This window comes from Phacochoerus africanus, chromosome 15 (genome assembly GCF_016906955.1).
Source record: "Phacochoerus africanus isolate WHEZ1 chromosome 15, ROS_Pafr_v1, whole genome shotgun sequence".
NCBI classification, from domain to species: Eukaryota; Metazoa; Chordata; class Mammalia; order Artiodactyla; family Suidae; genus Phacochoerus; species Phacochoerus africanus.
Window position 1 is genome coordinate 90,810,820 of NC_062558.1, and position 19,049 is coordinate 90,829,868.

At 45.0% G+C, this 19,049-nt stretch overlaps 1 protein-coding gene across 1 annotated transcript in view; it reads right to left on the bottom strand.

Moving 5' to 3' along the window:
* ERCC6 (ERCC excision repair 6, chromatin remodeling factor) overlaps nucleotides 1-18,205 on the bottom strand; it is a 76,712-nt gene extending 58,507 nt beyond the window's left edge. The window contains exons 1-5 of the mRNA XM_047760512.1: nucleotides 18,114-18,205; nucleotides 11,612-12,044; nucleotides 9,393-9,513; nucleotides 7,074-7,188; nucleotides 1,368-2,076 (exon numbers count right to left, since the gene is read on the bottom strand). Coding sequence (XP_047616468.1) covers nucleotides 1,368-2,076; nucleotides 7,074-7,188; nucleotides 9,393-9,513; nucleotides 11,612-12,030 — 1,364 coding nt within the window. The 5' untranslated portion in view covers nucleotides 12,031-12,044; nucleotides 18,114-18,205. The remainder of the gene's footprint in view (nucleotides 1-1,367; nucleotides 2,077-7,073; nucleotides 7,189-9,392; nucleotides 9,514-11,611; nucleotides 12,045-18,113) is intronic.
* Nucleotides 18,206-19,049: the final 844 nt, after the last annotated feature.

The window sequence follows — 19,049 nt, forward strand, 5'->3', positions numbered from 1 at the left end:
AAATAACTTTTAAATTGCAATGAGAGATGACAAACATTAAGCCACTCCTCAACTCTGTCTTGCTACTACTTCAGTGAGAGTGTGACAGCTCTATTTAGGTTGCAGGTTCTCAAATAATTTATGAAAAGAACTATGCTGCATCTACTTCTGAAAGGTTAGGGAACATACATGGCAGTCTGGATGTAGGGTGTCAGCAGTTCTAAATAACACAAGAAAAGGATAGCAGGTCAATCTTCTTTCATGAAGGCCAGTGGAAAGCTACAAGAATTACAATAGACTAGGTCTCCTAACATTAGAGAACAAGAAAAAACTGTTGAGGACTGGGGAAAAAGCCATCCTGGGAGCACGTATTTAAAAAGTAACCTGTTAAGGGGAGTTCCTGTCGTGGCGCAGTGGTTAACGAATCCGACTAGGAGCCATGAGGTTGAGGGTTCGGTCCCTGTCCTTGCTCAGTGTATTAACGATCCGGCGTTGCCGTGAGCTGTGGTGTAGGTCGCAGATGTGGCTTGGATCCCGCGTTGCTGTGGCTGTGGTGTAGGCTGGCAGCTGTAACTCCAATTAGACCCCTAGCCTGGGAACCTCCATATGCCATGGGAGCGGCCCAAGAAATGGCAAAAAGACCAAAAAAAAAAAAAAGTAACCTGTTAAGCAGATGCCCACATTCCTCTGAGTTTCTTGGTGCTCTCAGTAAGCCAAAGTTTGAGACCTGAACAGTGCCACACCCAGGTGTACGAGACACGGTGGAGACACAGCTGGTTTTCCGGGCTCACAGAAAACATGTAGCAACAGGAAATGCTGACTCCATGAACAAACATGTTCACTTTCCTTCTATCTTACTTATATCACATACTGATAAAGTCACGGAAATAAGCCAAATCTAGTCTCTGGCATAAAAACAAGGGCAGTGAGAAGGAAGCCCATTTTGGGCACGATATGGTTTAACCTCTGTAGAGAACTACCTTTTCAAGACAAGGAGGAGGGATTTAGGAGAGCATGCTTATTCTTCCATACACTACAGCCTACATCTTGGCTCCTCTGAAATTACTTTCACCCAGCATACACGACATAGGCCAACCTCCTCCTTCTGCTGAACGTGATGGCAGGGACTCCCTCTCCTGCTGAAGGCTCACAGCTTCTGCTTTAGTCCTTTGCATACCTCCTGCCCCAGTCCTACGTCTGAGCTCTTCTTCCTAGACTTGCCCCCAAATCTGAATGACAACCTAGAAGAAGAAACACCTGATGGATCTAGCAGGCTAAAGCTGTAGGAAGTCCAGCTTTGGGGGTCTAATATATTAAGCTGGACTAGAACGCTTACTCATTAATGAACGTGCTGCCTAAAGCAAGCAGTGCAATGCCCGCAGACTGACCTTAACCGCTGTTTATAATAATCTTCATCTCCATCGTCTCGGCATCTTGCTACTTTCCGACCTCCTCCACCCACTCCTGTGCCTTCAGCTTCTTCCCCAGAACTTGGAAAAAAGTCATCATCAATATCCTGCACCGTGACTTTCTTCTGCCGTTTCCGGTGACTGAGCACCCGCCTCCATTCATCCTCGGACAGGTCGGCCCCCGCCGCCTCCTGTGGCTCCTCCTCCGAGGGCAAGTACTCCGACTCTTCACCCTCAGAGGCTCCCTCTGCCTCGGGCCGCATGTCATACTCCAAGTGTCTCTTTCCCTTTGGCAGTCCCACTTGCCCCTGGAACTGAAGGGCCTTCTTCTGGAGTTTCCTTATGCGCTTCTCCAAGCGCTTATCTTTTTTCAAGAGAACTCTGCCTTTCTTGTCTGGTTTGTTTTCACTGCGTGTTGAGCTGGGCTCAGAAGTGACTGAGGCCAGAGCTTTTCTAGCTGCTCTTTTATTACAGGCTTGCTTCTTTCTTTCAAAAGACAGTTTTGCTTGATCTGCCAAATACTTTTCAAAGCCTGACGCTTCATTGAGCATCAGTTTTCTGGGCTTTTTCTCCTGCTTCTGAGGGATCTGGGTACCAAAAGGTGTCATCTGGCCAGTGCGGACGAGCTCTTCCCAAGCGGCCTCCTGCACAGGCATGAGCATGCTGCCGAGGCAGGACGGCCCCGCTTCTGAAAGAAGGATGACAACATGTTGGGCAGAAGCACATACTTTCCAGGAGAACAATAGATATATGCATTTATTCAATATATTTTGTTAAAATCACTGATGTACTAAAGTATATTATATATGAAGAATAGAGGAGTTCCCACCGTGGCTCAGTGGTTAACGAATCTGACTAGTAACCATGAGGTTGAGGGTTCGATCCCTGGCCTTGCTCAGTGGGTTAACGATCCGGCGTTGCCATGAGCTGTGGTGTAGGTCACAGACATGGCTTGGATCCCACGTTGCTGTGGCCCTGGCGAAGGCCGGCAGCTACAGCTCCGATTAGACCCCTAGCCTGGGAACCTCCATATGCCACAGGTGCGGCCCCAGAAAAGACAAAAAAAAAAAAAAGAATAAAATTTACTATAGCAGTCATGCCACATTTAATATACTCCTATTGAAAAAGATAACATCTCACTAACTTTTCCCAAAATACTGCATTATAAATACACTCTCCATGCATCCAGGAGATGGAATTAAGATGGCGGAATAGAAGGACTGGAGCTCAACTTCTCTCCTAAAAACAACAAAATTCACAACCAAAGGCTGAGCAATCTTCAACCCAGTGGACCGGAAACCTTAAAAAAGATATCCTACTCCAGAAGACAAAGAGGAGGCCACATCAAGAGGTAGGAGGGGAGATTACGTGATATAAACAACCCCATACCTCCCGGGTGGGAACCCCACAGACTGGAAACTAACTGGTTCACGGAGACTCACCTACATGAGTGAGAGTTCTGAGCTCCACATCAAACTCCCATGCGTGGGGATCTGGCACTGGGAGAAAAAGCCCCTGGAGCATCTGGCATTGAAGGCCAGTGGGGCTTGTGCACAGGAGCTCCATGGGACTGGGGGAAACGGAGACCCCATTCTTAAAAGGTGCACACAGACTTTCACGTGCACTGGGTCCCAGGGCAAAGCAAAGTCTCCATGGGAATCTGGGTCAAACCAGACTGTAGTTCTTGGAGGACATCCTGGGAAAACAGGAGTGAATGTAGCTTGTTGTGAGGGAAGAACATTGAAAGCAAAGCTCTCGGGAATATTCAGCAGCATGCCTTTCTCTGGAGGTGGCCATTTTGTGAAAATCTGGCCCCACCCATCAGTGCTGAGAAGCCCCAGGGCAAACAACAATCCAGGTGGGATCACAGCCCCACCCCTCAGTAAACCTGCTGCCTAAAGAACCCCCAGGCACACAGCTGCCTCTAATCCCATCCAGAGACAAAGCCCCACCCACCAGAAGGATTAGAACCAGCTCCACCTACCAGTGGGCAGGCATCAGTCCCTCTCATCAGAAAGCCTACAGCAAGCCCCCATACCGACTTCAGCCACAAGGGGGGCAGACACCAAAAGTCAGAGCGGCTACAACTCTATTATCTGTAAAAAGGTCACCACACCAAAAACCTATAAAAATGAAAAGACAGAGAACTATAACTCAGATGAGGGAGAAAGGAAAAACCCCCGAAAATCAGCTAAGCAATGAGAAGATTCTCAGCCTCCAGGAAAAAGACTTTAGACTGTTGATGCTGAAGATGATGCAAGACATTGGAAAGAAACTGGAGGCAAAGATGGATAACTTACAGGAAACACTGAGCAAAGAGATACAAGATATAAAACTTAAACAAGAAGAGATGCAAAATACAATAACTGAAATAAAAAATTCACTAGAAGCAGCTAACAGCAGAATACAGGAGGCAGAAGAACAAATAAGCGAGGTGGAGGACAGATTAGTAGAAATTACGAATGTGGAATAGAAAAGAGAAAAACGATTGAAAACAAATGGAGAGTCTCAGAGAACTCTGGGACAATGTTAAACGCATCAACATCCGTATTATAGGGGTGCCAGAAGGACAAGAGAGAGAGAAGGGAAAGGGAAAAATATTCCAAGAGATAATAGCCAAAAACTTCCCTAACATGGGAAAGGAACCACTCATGCAAATCCAGGAAGCACAATGAGTACCACATAAAATAAACCCAGGGAGGAATACACCAAGACACATATTAATCAAACTGACCAAAATTAAAGACAAAATCTTGAAAGCAGCTAGGGAAAAGAAACAAACAACATACAAGGGAACCCCAATAAGGTTATCGGCAGATTTTTCAGCAGAAACTCTGCAGGCCAGAAGGGAGTGGCATGATATACTTAACGCAATGAAAGGAGAAAACCTCCAACCAAGATGACTCTACCCAGCAAGGCTCTCATTCAGACTTGGAGGAGAAATCAAAACCTTCACAGATAAACAAAAGCTAAGAGAATTCAGCACCACGAAACCAGCCTTACAACAAATACTAAAGGAACTTCTCTAGGCAGAACAGAAAAGACAGCAACAGGAAACAAAAATACCACAAATGACAAGGCTCACCAGTAACGGTATATATACAGTAAAGACACAAAATCATCCATGCACAATCATGCCACCAAAATCAGAAATCCTGAGAAGAGGTGGGTACAAATGCAGGAGATGCACTTGCAATTAAGAGAATGACAACTTAAAACAATCTCATATACATATAGACTCATATCAAAACTTCAGAATAACTGCAAATCTATGCATCCAAAAACCAACCTATTTGTATGTAAGGTAGAGAGAAATTTTGCCATGTTTCCTTATTAAAGGGTAGCCCTTAAGGAAGCAATCTCAGGTTTCCATGTCACTGCAAATACCAGCATTCAGAGGGACTTAAATTCAGAAGACAGCAGAACTGAAAACAGACACCTGAAGAATCAGCATGCACCTACACAGGTAAAACATAAATGTTAACTCTGCACTGTCCAATAGGGCAGTCACCACGTGGCTATTTAAATTAATGCTAAGAATTCATTTTCTGTTCTACTTGCCATATTTTAAGTGCTCAACAGCCAAATGTGGGTAAAGGCTACCATAATGAACAACACGGACAGTATTTCCATTATTGCAAAAAAGTTCTACCGGGCAGCATCGTGTCCAGTGTGTGAAGGTAACTGACTGAAAGGATGAGCTAAAATTGGAAGTTATGCCATAATAATAGAAAACTACTCAGGGAGTTTCTGTAGTAGCACAGCAGAAAAGAGTCCGACTAGGAACCATGAGGTTTGGGTTCAATCTCTGGTCTTGCTCAGCAGGTTAAGGATCCGGGGTTGCCATGAGCTGTGGTGTAGGTCACAGATGCAGCTCAGATCTGATGTTGCTCAGATCTGATGCTGCTTAGGCCAGCAGCTGTAGCTCCAATTGGACCCCTAGCCTGGGAACCTCCACATGCCATGGGTTCGGCCCTGAAAAAAAAAGAAAAAAAAGAAAACTATCCAGAATCATTCCTCTTTCAATAGCTGAAATTAATCTCTGGCAAAATTAATTTATCCTTAACCAACATCCCAAAAAAATAAGGCTTAACAGGAAGAAATCCATTTTCTAAAACCTACATTTCTTGTAGGCCAGTAATACCATAGCGCACAACTTATCTTAAATGTGCACTGAAGAAAAATACACATCAGAAAGTACAAAAATCCTAAGTGTACAGCACAATGAATTTTCAGGAAAAATATACCCAGACACCAGCATCCAGATCAAGTAGTACGAATTACTATGAACCTCCAGATGGGCCCTTCGTGGTGCTTTTGGATTTGAGGAAGTAACAATCCTGGGCCAAATTTTACCAAAGAACATGGTAGGAAGTAAAAGATAGCACCAAGTTTTAGACAGCCAGAGAGGAATGAAAGTTTTTTTATCAATGAGAAATATGACATTTCCGCAGCAGAAAGCACTGGTCATAGGCCCAGTGGATTCTGAGACTGAACTTTAATGGCATATTTCTCCAATATTTATTTTTTCACCTCAATTAATTCTTCACAATTCTCTTATCTTACTAAATAGACTTCTGGGGCTAGTAGAAAATACTTGCTTGAAAGGCTTAAATGCTAAGAAATTTTAATCTGTATTTCAGGTAGTAAATAACTGAACAGCTACCAGTAACTTCTAAATACACACACACACTTGGATTACAAAGATACTTAGTTTCAGAGCTTATGCCTCTTCCCAAAAGGTTTTCCAGAAGCTGTCCATCCAGAGCAGTGATACAAACAAAACTATGGCCATGGTATATAACCTGAATTAAGGTGCCTTTTCTTAACAGAGCTGATGCTTGGAAAGCCTGCCAAATACGTCCCCCAAAAAACATATACGAAAGCAATCTGTGAATGTTGATTGATGATACTGGGTCAACAAAATGAAATTCAATCAAAATGTTAGGCAGCTTTATGAAATTAATTATACAAGAATGTTAAGATTTCGGAAGTTCCCTCCTGCTGCAGAGGGTTAAGGATCTGGCATTGCTGCAGCGGGAAGGCAGGCCACAACTGAGGCGCAGGCTTGATCCCTGGCCCAGGAACTTCTACATGCCCCAGGCTTAGCCCGCTCCAAAACAAGAATGTTAAAAATTCCAATTTATTGGAGTTCCCATCGTGGCTCAGTGGTTAATGAATCAGACTAGGAACCATGAGGTTGTGGGTTCGATCCCTGGCCTTGCTCAGTGGGTTAAGGATCCAGCGTTGCTGTGAGCTATGGTGTAGGTCACAGACGCGGCTCGGATCCCATGTTGCTGTGGCTCTGGCATAGGCTGGCTGCTACAGCTCCGATTAGACCCCTAGCCTGGGAACCTCCATATGCCGCAGGAGCGGCCCCAGAAATGGCAAAAAGACACCCCCCAAAAAAATTTCCAATTTATTAAACATATGCTAAATGTGCACCAGGAGCCTGTATCGGACCGATAGTTAAAAATTTACTATCATTTTCTGAAACCCCATAAGACTTAAAAGAGATTTGGTTCTACCAGCACAGAGAATAAAATTTTCCTATATCTGTTTTGACACTAAGTAAACAAATGTATTTTTCCCAACACTCAGGCTGAGACTGGAGATACACCCTCCACTGACTAGCGGCACCAGGCATCAACTCTAGAACAAAGACGCTGTTCCCAGTATCCTCACCTGCATCCTCCTCCTCCTCCAGACTGGCATGATCTATTTCAACTTGTACCTCTGCTCCTCCAAGGATGGCCTGGAGACGTTTCCGTTTTGCTGTGATCTTCTTCAGCTGTTGTTCCTTGAGGGATAAATATTGAATACAGAAAACAGCAATGTGGTGACCAAATGCTAAATACAAAAGACAACTATTACAAAATTTTGAAACTTTAACCAACAGCAAAATAAAATCAAAATAAAACCAAACTTCCATATGCTACTATTACTATAGAGAATCTTATCGGAGCAGCTGCCACTTTTCCCTCAGGCAGCATCCCTGTCCTCAGCCACTCTCCTGACCTGGCAGCACAGCCCTCCACACGCCTGAGCACTTAAGCCCACCTGCACTGACGCTCCACTGGCTTGGGAGGTGAGACTGCTCTACTTGGTTTCCCCATTACACACTGAGCAAATCACTAAATGTGTCTGCTTCTGACCTCAGCAGGCTTGGGCTATGAGGTCAATAGGCTGTGGGGATAAGAAACATAAACATAAATGTTCAAACCGTTGAAAATGTCAGTCCCCTTTGGTAACTTACTATATTTACGGCTGTCCTCTATAGTATCCTACCCAAGCACAAAGCTTTAAAAGGAAAATCTATTCTGATACACCCTTTCGCTCTGCCCACCCCAGATCCCTCTTTGTCTTGCCTCCCTCTACATCACCGGAGCCCAGATACCGGGCCATCCTTAGGACCTCCCCAGTTAACTAGGCCTATGGTAGCTGGTACTTCTTCCCAAGGCCAAGAATACTTAAACACTAGACATGAATGTGGGGCAAGGGGACATCTCAATTATAAATATCATGCTGTAAGACCTATAATTCACAGTCTCTTGCAGGTTTTCTCTTAGCAAACTCTCACTGAAAACAGTCTCTTTCTCGGAATAATCTACTCTCATTGAAAACCGCCTCTTTCTCGGAATAATCTATCTCAAAACATCAAAGAGCTGCTAAAGAAAAAAAGAAATATATAACTGAGTTAGCCTAGTACCTAAAATGGCCTAAAGTTTGGTCCTCTCCACTCCTTGAAATCCCAGGCCACCAGGAGCCCAAAGTCACAGAAGGTGCACATTAATTCACATGCTCCCATCAGAGGCCAAACAGTCCCCTCTCTGCTTTGGAGAGACTGGCTGCCTCAAGCCACCGTGAGCTCTGATTTTTGGGCTGTACTGTGGGGTCAAGTGAAAGAAGACGGTATGGTGAAGATAATGAACCAGTGAGTGGAAAGCAAAAAGAGGAACTGATTCTAAACACTTCCCCACAAGCAGAGCTTGAATAAGATTTGTGAAGACTGTACTTACTGCAGGCACAAGGCTGTCAATCGTTTTGGAGAGCAGCAACAAAATGATCAAAACTCGCCATTTCTACCTACTGCAATATATTTTCACCAAGTGTACACAAATTACAAAAATGTTTCAAACCTCATAAAAACAATGTCCTAAGAGCAAGTATTCCCTGCCCTCAGGTCCTACAACCCTAAGCACAGACCCACTCAGTGTGGGTGGGTGGGTGATGTAACACCCAAGGCCAGCCCCTCAGAACAAGTGGGTGAGGGGCAAAGGCTGGATCAATAGGAAACACAGTGTAGACAGTCTGCACAAGCAGGCGCTAAGCAGGAAAAAAGAGCATGTCCACCCGAGATATGGAGATTGCATGAGAGGCTGGCATGCCAAATAGGAACCTAGGCTGGGGGAAGGCAGTGGTGATGCAAGGGAGACTATGAAAGCATCGAGGAGGAGGCACGCAGAGGCGAAAAAAGAACTTTTCTCAATTATGTATCTACAGGTACATGCGTGTATGTGTTTTTAAAAACACTCTTTAAACAGAGGATGTTAAATGGAGACAGCCAAGAAATACACTAAAGGAATTCAAATTTTTCTATTGTAAATTTGCTTTACATCTTACAAGTACTTTTCAGAATACCTGGTTCCTAAATATTACATGGGCCTAAAAAATGATTTTTTTCAAAAATGCAAGGCTCGGAGTTCCCGTCGTGGCGCAGTGGTTAACGAATCCGACTAGGAACCATGAGGTTGTGGGTTCAGTCCCTGCCCTTGCTCAGTGGGTTAATGATCCAGCGTTGCCATGAGCTGCGGTGTAGGTTGCAGACGCGGCTCGGATCCCGTGGCTCGGATCCCACATTGCTGTGGCTCTGGCGTAGGCCGGTGGCTACAGCTCCGATTCGACCCCTAGCATGGGAACCTCCATATGCCGCGGGAGCGGCCCAAGAAAAAGCAAAAAGACCAAAAAAAAAAATGCAAGGCTTAATGTGTTATTTGGAGTCACCTTGTTGTATTTCTGTCGTTTTACAGAATCAAGTTTCCTGTTGATGTCTCTGTTGGTGGCAGCTTGAGGGCTAAGTTGTTCGATAATTTTATCGATTTGCCTTAAGGATGTTGTACATGACCTGAAAAACAAGAGAAAATGTCTATTTTCCACTCTGGTAAGATTTTTTTATAGGATAATATAAAGAGAGAAATGCTAAAAATATGTCCCTTTTATTTCTTATTAACTAAAAGACAAAAGAAACCAAACCAGAATGCATATTCTTTCCGGCCACAAAGAGAACCTGAAGGGCTGTTAGAAGTCTAAGATAACTGCTTGTGTTTTTCTTTAATCTGACTAATTTTAATCAGCTCATCCCAGTTGCAAGTGGATTCATTCATTCTACAAGCATTTTAAGGGTCTACTTTATTCAACAGACTCTAAAAACAATGTGCAATAAATTGTCCTTTTATATAAATGCAAACTTTTAAGACTATTCTTTAGAGTAGTTTTAGGTTCACAGCAACACTGAGAGGAAGGTACAGAGATTTCCCATACACCCCCCGCCCTCAAATTCGCACAGCCTACACATTACCAACAACCCATATGTGGGTGTCTAAAGCCCATGAAGGAAGTCTCCTAAAGTTTGGAAAAGTATTAAAAATACTTTTTTTTTTTTTTTGCTTTTTAGGGCCACACCTACTGCATGTGGAGGTTCCCAGGCTAGGGGTCGAATCGGAGCTACAGCTGCTGGTCTATGCTGCAGCCACAGCAACGCAGGATCCGAGCCAGGTCTGCAACCTACACCACAGCTCACAGCAACGCCCGATCCTTAACCCACTGAGCGAGGCCAGGGATTGAACCCACAACCTCATGGTTACTAGTCAGACTCATTTCCACTGCGCCACAACAGGGACTCCTTAAAAACACTTAAACGCTTTCTTATATAGGTCAGATATCTGTAACAATACTTGTCTTCTGCACGATTAGAAAACTTACTTGCTGTCATATTACACTTTGTAATGCAAAGAAAAAAAAATCAATTTATAATACATTGCTCCTAAAATGGACATCACAAAATTATAACTCCCAATTTTCAAAACACAAATTCAACCTTGACACCTGCGTAATTTGCTATTTGTATCCTTCATGGATTTCAGGAAAAAAGACGTCATCAATGCAAGTTACTGGCAGTCTAAGCACCCTGTGCCACCATCTGTCCAGTGTCAGCCTGCCTTGTGACTCTGCAGCGCCCTGCACTGTCATCTCTGCAAGCAGCAGACACATTTCTGAGGTCAAATGGAAAAGGTGTATTCACCACAAGGAATCGAGGTCCTCACACCTGAAGGTCAGACTATAAATATCTGAGAACAGCTGTTACTCGAGGGACCCAAAGAACACACCAGAAAACTGTTAGCAGAAAACATGTCCTTTAAGCGTCAACAGCCACCTGTACCAAGGGGCAGCCAAGTGCTCCACAGTCCTCCCTCCCCTCCCCGCCTGCCCTCCTCCCCAGCCACTCCTACCTGAGCCTGCACCATCCCTCAACCCAGTTCTCCCCTGCTCTTTGCTGCTCACCTGACACTGCTGAGAACACTGGCCAAGGGAGGGCAGATTGGCCATGGAGAGCAGCGAGCTCAGTCCTCCGCCCTCTTTTCTAAACCAGGTCCAGGGGCTCCCCCACTTCCCCACCAATGTGTCATTCTCAACACGGCCCAGGTCTGTTTCTCATCTAAAACACAAATGACCTCTCCATGGGATTTCATCTCTCCTCATGGAGTCAAAAGTAGGATGGAAGAAAGGAAAAGCCGGGAGTCGGTTCGCATCATTTCTAGAACTGTAACCAACAAGACAGCCCTTGGCTTAGGGACAAGAAGAGGCAGGTGAGGGGGCAGGTATGTTCCCGGTATTTCAGGTAGCACCCACTGACACTTGAGGAACACTTCTCCTGAGAACCATTCTGTGCTCATGCTGTGAGATCTGGGGCATCGAGAATAGCACTTCTCTCCAGGGCCTCGTACTTAAACAGACTGCCGTGAACTGAACTGAGACCCTAACTCCTGTGTACAACGCTCCTGAGGGAAAGGGCCGGGGTTCAAACACAAGGTCAAGGACCACTCTGACTGACTCCATCCCCCAGTTGAAGGTTCTCTAAATCTCCAAACTTTCATAGCTATTGTCTGAATCTCACCATCATACATACATACAAACCCTACAGAGAGAAAGTGGTCCACACTCACGTGAGGTCGTCCAGGACTGATCGATACTCCTTCTCCGCGTCAGCAAGCTGGGCTGTGCGGCTGGCCTCCTGGATGGCGCTGTCCACCTGCCGAAGCACACCTTGCTCCAGCACGTCCTGGTCGTAGACGTCCACACCCAATCCCTGCAGCTCCAGAGCCTGTGAGCTGGGCTCCACTGCCTGGATCTGATGTCTATCAATGTGCAGGAGGGCTGGCCCTCTCCTCTGAACTTCTGCAGGGCACCCCTCAGCGGAACAGGATGGTCCGTCAGCAGAAGAAGACAGGAGGCTCTCCCCCAGCTCCACACCGACACCATTTTCCCGCTTGATTGTCGCTTCTTCACTCTCACTGACATCCTGACTCTGTAAACAGTCTTGCTCCTGAGTTCGACTTGAGTGGGGGATTCCTTCATTTGGCATCTTCGGAAGGCTATCTAAAAAGAAAAAATGTTGCAGTAAGCTCTTCAGTTACATAGAATTGATAATTATTTGGTTTCTTAAATATTTTATAATTAAAGCAGATTGATGTCTCAAAAGATCAAGAAGTAATCTTCCAATTACCTAAATTCAAGTTTTCAATACTATTTTTCTTAAAAGGGCATAAGCTATATAACTTCTTGAGTTCTGATAAGTAAGAAAAATTAACCAAAAAGGGGAGGGGGGGCAGGAGAAAGAAGAGGAAGAAGAAATGCAGTACCATCAACAAAGGACACTGGGGTAGCCAAGCTAAGAAATTCTGAGTGATGCCCATGGAGTCTTCTCCGAATCAGCTGAAGTCACCTCCCTGATGCTTGCCAATCTAGCCTCTTCACTGCATTATGACACAAATGACCTACATTACAGTGGCACGATCAACCGTAACACACAGATTCAGTGATGTGAGGAGAGAGATCCTGTACAAACCTGACACTACAAACTTTTAGGTTGAACATTTACTCTAATAAATAGAAACTCTGAACAAGAGATAAAGATAGCATCATTCAAATCAGAATCTGAGGAAGATAAAAATATTCTCAAAAATAACTCCATTTCAATGCATGTTAATTTCCTCACCATCAGGCTGGCAAAAACATAATGGCTTATCCAGTACACAAGAAAGGCATCAGCTTCACACAATGCTTGGAATGTAAATTCATAAGATTCTTTTGGAAGGCAATTTAGCAGCATCTAAATTACATCTAAGATGTAAAATGCATATTACTAGGTATTTATTCCAGAGAAATACTCACAGATGCACAAGGATATTTACTGTAGCGTATTTTTAACAGTTTAAAAAAGGCATTAGGTATTTTCAGTGATATTCACATAGGAGCCAAGTAAAATGGAAATAGGTCCATAGAATGAAAGCATTTCTATTGGGAAAAAAAAAAAAATGTGTATCTAGTTCATGTGGTTAGAATGCACTCAAAATGATCTGGAGATATATTTTAAACCTGCAGCAATTGGGAAGGGGGAAGCAGAAGAACAGGGAGAAATAAGGGGGAATTTTCATGTATTACTCCAACTAAGCAGAAACTCCCCGAATGTGTCTGCCATATTGCCCATATAGCTCCATCTAATAAACATAATTATTTATTTATTTATTTTTGTCTTTTGTCTTTTTTGTTGTTGTTGTTGTTGTTGCTATTTCTTGGGCCGCTCCCGCGGCATATGGAGGTTCCCAGGCTAGGGGTCGAATCGGAGCTGTAGCCACCGGCCTACGCCAGAGCCACAGCAATGTGGGATCCGAGCCACGGGATCCGAGCCGCGTCTGCAACCTACACCGCAGCTCATGGCAACGCTGGATCGTTAACCCACTGAGCAAGGGCAGGGACCGAACCCGCAACCTCATAAACATATAAACATAAACATAAACTCCTAATAAACATATTTAAATACACTATTTAAAAAAAAAAGTGGGAGTTCCCGCTCCGCCATGACAGGAACTCCTAATAAACATATTTAAATACATTATTTAAAAAAAAAAAAGTGGGAGTTCCCGTCGTGGCGCAGTGGTTAACGAATCCGACTAGGAACCATGAGGTTGCGGGTTCGGTCCCTGCCCTTGCTCAGTGGGTTAACGATCTGGCGTTGCCGTGAGCTGTGGTGTAGGTTGTAGACGCGGCTCGGATCCCGAGTTGCTGTGGCTCTGGCGTAGGCCGGTGGCTACAGCTCCGATTCAACCCCTGGCCTGGGAACCTCCATATGCCACGGGAGCGGCCCAAGAAATAGCAACAACAACAACAACAACAAAAAAGACAAAAGACAAAAGACAAAAAAAAAAAAGTGGCAGCCTTTCTTTTTATTTAACTGAATAATATAAGGTTTCTTTCAGCATGAAATGAATACAAGTTCCCCCAAGAAGCCCCACTCATTCCTCATTAAATAATATTATCCCAGAGGCCAAGTACTGGGAAATAAAGATGCCAGGAACTTAGTGTCATTCTGCCCTGAGCACCTCGGTCTCTAGGGAAGGCACAGTAACAAAACAGCAGGGCAGGTCTGTAGAAGAGGCCCAGACAAGAGGCCAGGTGCACACAGAGGAAGGGACGGTGTTGGGACTGGCATTCAAAAACACATATGAGGAGGAGTTACTATCGTGGCTCAGTGGTTAACGAATCCGACTAGGAACCATGAGGTTGCGGGTTCGATCCCTGGCCTTGCTCAGTGAGTTGGGGATCCGGCGTTGCCGTGAGCTGTGGTGTAGGTCACAGACGCGGCTCGGATCCCGTGTTGCTGTGGCTGTGGTGTAGGCTGACAGCTGTAACTCCATTAGACCCTTAGCCTGGGAACCTCCATATGCCATGGGAGTGGCCCAAGAAATGTCAAAAAGACAAAACAAACAAACAAACAAACAAACAAACAAAAACACATATGAGGAGTTCCCAACATGGCTCAGCAGGTTACGAACCTGACAGTCTCTGTGAGGATGTGGCTTCTATGCCTGGCCTTGCTCAGCTGCTTAAGGATCTGGCATTGCCACTAGCTGTAGTTGCAGATTCAGCATGTATTTCCACATGGCTGCAGGTGGAGGCCTGCAGCTGTAGCTCTGATTTGACCCCAGTCCAGGAACTTCCATATGCAGGTGTGGCCATTAAAATAATAATAATAATAATAATATATATATATATATATTTGAACTATATATATGAACTAAGAGTTGAACAAGTGACCCAGGATCTGATATACAGGACATGTAGAATACATGCTAAAAGGAAGTAATAAGGTTCAGAGGAGTCTAAAATAACAAGTCTGGTCTAGACAACTGAATCACTGGTGAATTCAGGCACAAAAATATGAATCGGAAAGGAAGCAGATGGAAAGCAGGGAGAAGCTGGGGGAAAGCTGCCAGCAATGTGTCCAGCATGCAGGCAGAGATGAAATCTGGGCTCTGGAGAAAATCTGGACAAGATGTCGATGCCCCGACAGAGTAAACAGCCCCAGGGATCTCAAGTTTCTATCAGGAAGCAGGGATCCTTTTAGAGGGTAAGAAAGGCTGACACTGAAAAGGTTAAGTGAATAGCAGAGTAAGAAAGTTCCTCCATTTGGGTCTTTCTGGTTATTTTCAGAAGGATCTGCTTGGCATTCTATCATTTTCAACAGAAAGAGCAGGATTCTGGTTCAGAGCTTTCATAGTAGCTGGAACTTAATAACTCTGTTTTCATTGTTCTTACTTGAGTGTATATATATATATATACACACCAAGATCTCTTTTTCAGTTTATCAAGACAAATCAACCATAATGTTAAGTAATACAGAGTTCCCCCTTGTGGCACAGCGGAAACAAATCTGACCAGAATCCATGAGGATGAGTGTTCCATCCCTGGCCCCACTCAGTGGGTTAAGGATCGGGTATTGCTGTGAGCTGTGGTGCAGGTCACAGACAGAGGTGAGATCCCATGTTGCTGTGGCTGTGGCGTAGGCCAGCAGCTACAGCTCCAATTCAACCCCTAGCCTGGGAATTTCCATATGCAGCAGAAGACCAAAAAAAAAAAAAAAAAATTAAGTAATAATGTTGTAGTAAAATAGCAAGCTTAAAATAATGATGTTAAAACTTCCAATAATAGAAAGGAGTAAGAGGGAATAATTAAAAAGGAAAATAATATGGCAAGTTCAGAAGGAAACTAGAAAAGGTCCAGCAGATTTGGAAATTAGTCACTGGTTATCTTAGTAAAAGAAGTTTTAGTGGCAGGAAGGGGACAAAGACCAGACTGTAGTGAGTTAAGAAGTGAGTAGATGAGGAAATCAAGGCCACAAGTGGGTGGCCTAACCCTTAAGGAGCTTGGCGATGGCAAGGAGATGGCTGGAATAAAATAATCATGGGTTGGGTGAGAAAACTAGGTCAAGAAAAACTACAGGATGCAATAGCTGGCAAGGAGCAGGGAAATAACCTACACAGCAGTAGTTTAAGGGACTGCAGCAGGGAAAGATCAAGTACAGAAGTAAACAGGAGGCACAACACATCTTTTTCCAACTCTGGCAGAAGGATGACTCCTAATGTAGCTAAATTTGTAAGTGCCGAGGACAGAAGGTGACATAGACCACAGAAAAAAATATCCTGTAAGGTAGGAGGTTTGGGCACTTCCTGAGTCAGGGGATCAAGTTGGGATGGGGGTTGGAGAAGAGTAAGAATCCAGAATAAATAACCTGTAGAAAAAAAAAAAAAGTGATGGGGGAACAAACACTGGTGACAGGTGTGGAGGGCTTACCTGAGGTTGGTCCCCCCAAACCACAGACTGTCAACAACCCCCAAGGCCGTGCGGGCTCTTCCAGTAATTACAACCCCACGGGAAATGCCACTGTTGAGGGTCTTGAGCGCAGAAGGACAAAAAGATACGGGGCATGGGGTAAAGATGCTGAAAGGAGAATAGTTCAAGTAACTGATCTTGAGGTCCAAGATGGGTATATTAAACAACAACAATAACACAAGAAGACAGAAGGGGCTGGAAGAGGGAGGGAAGGTGGGTGGGAGGATGATAAGATAGGAAGGAAGGTATCAAGAAACCCCCTGCAGAGTGACTGGAGACCAAAGGGCAAGTCTCCTGGGAATAGAAGTTGAAAACTAGGAGGTTTTCATCAGAAGGTAAAGAGTTTCCCCGAAGTGAAACAAGTTATCCATTCAATGAGTATTTATTGAGAGTCAATCACACAGGGCAATGTACCAGGTTCACTAGTTTCTGTCCCCATAAGAGCTTAAAGTCTCTTGCGGAAGACATGAATTTTACGAAATATATACATATATACACTTGCATATATAAATATGTATTCATATTTAAACTATACACAGACACACACACAAATCTAATTATAATAACTGCTGTAAAAGGAAAGCACAGGATTCTTTATGACAAAATAACAGAGGAGGCTAAATGACAATGTGGAGTTAGGCATGAGGTGTAGAGGCCTCTTGATAAAGTGATATTTGACCCAGTATCTGAAGGATAAAGAGGAGTTAACAGGCCAAAAGTGAACATTTTGCAAAGAAACAGCATGTGTAATTTCTAAGGCTGGTAGGAGCTGGTGTGTTTGGAAAAATGGAAGAAGGCTGGAGCAGAAGTTTTGATTTTATTTTACATGAATATCAGAGTTAAAGGAGATAATAATGACTCCATTTATTGTGTAAATTCTACAGAATATCTTGTCACACTCTACAAGGCTTAATCATCTGAGAAAACAGCGTCTTCATTGTCCTCCTTTAAGCACTGGGGTCTCTGTGGCATGCGCTGGATTCTGGTTTGGAGGTCTGGTTGTATACGTGCATACCCGGGAGGGGAAGAGGCATAAGTGAAGATGGAGGATAGACAAGGGCCAGATCACACATGGCCTGGAAAAACGAACTTAAATTTGTCTCCAAGTGTAATGGAGTGACTCTGAAGCGTTTTAAACAGGCAGAAGACGGGCACGGCTCAATTTATATTTGTAAAAGACACCTGGGCTGCGGTATGGATAAAGGATTGGAGGAAACAGTGCAACACGGACATGTTGGGACACGTACGAATGAAAAGTGACAGGAGCCTGGAACAGGGTGACAGCAGTGAAGATGGATGCTACGTAGGAAATCTTTGTTACGGCATTTCAATGCAGACTGCTCAATTTCCTTCACATATTCCCACTTTATCATACCCATGCCTGCAGTAGCTGTGACATATATACCGATTCTCTCTTTCAAGTAACAACGCTACTGTTTTAATCGAGATCAAACAAGGCCGAGCTGATTCTGCGCGTGGGGGCCAGACACAAAGCCGAAAAGTTGACACTCACTCGCCAGTTCGCCCGCCTCACGCACACCCAAAGGTTGGGACCCCAGGTCCCCCCAGGTGAGCGCGCCGCAGCGTCATTTCCGGCCGCAGGTGGGCTGGCACGCTTGGCGCGCGCTCAGCCCGAGAGCCGGCTCCTGGCTGCCTGAGCGGATAGGCTCCTTCACCCCAGCCAGGAGTCAAGGAGGGGTCGAGGCCGCCTGGGGAGCCCCAGCGGGCCCCAGACGTGTCCCGACCGAGGATCAACCCGGCCGCCAGAACACTCACCCCAGGGCCGCGCGGCCACCCGTACCGACACGTAGATGCAGCGGCCGCCGCCCGCACCATAGAACCGGACGGGGACCCGCCGCGGCGCATGCGTCTTCCGTCCGCCTTAAGCACCGCCCCCAACAGGAGCCTTCGGGCTGGAGGGGCTGGGGCCTGTGGCGCATGCGCCGGCCTCTAGGGTTTATTTTGAACTGCGGGAGAAGCCACGTGGTTTGAGCAAAGGATGCAGCCCAGCCCTTCTACGTTCTAGTAAGTTGTGAATGTTGTCTAGGCTGATGACTAGTGGTTTGTGGCCGGCGTCTTACTCGTGGTGAAAAATACCTCTCTGGGAAGACGGTTATAAGAATTAAAGGGCATATTTCCAGAGAAAGAGAGAGGTATACGAGTGTGCGGTGCTAATGTAAGTGCTTACATTAAAACCGTGAACCCTAAAGAGAAGGTAAGCTTGGGGAAGAGAGCTGGAGAGCGTTACAAGTTTTAATATCCACGCGAAGTAGACGTTGTGACCTCTCTTTGGTCATCTGGCACGGCTGTTAGCAAGTGAAGAATAGGAAGAGGACTGATTTACCTCTGTTCCCCCTCTCCATCCGCCCCACCACACACACACAGTTGGTAGTGTGTGTGCAAGTGGGCTTACAGGAGTGTCTTGATTGCATTAGTGAGTCAGTCATTTAATATTTATCCTCAGGTCAAAGAGGTGAGGACGATTTTGAGCAAGGTGAGAGTTTAGCTTAGAGCATTGAAGAAATGAAATATTCACGCACAAGTTCAGAACAAAGGTAGGAAATTGAGCACCACCTGAGCCGGGAGTAACCCAGAATGGGTGACAGTTGTGCCACGCAGCAACTTCTTAGCCTGGGGATTCCTACTCCAGGAGAGGGTGGATTTTCCAGGGGCCAGAGCCCGTAAGTCCTCTGGGAGTGGCAGTGGTTGTGG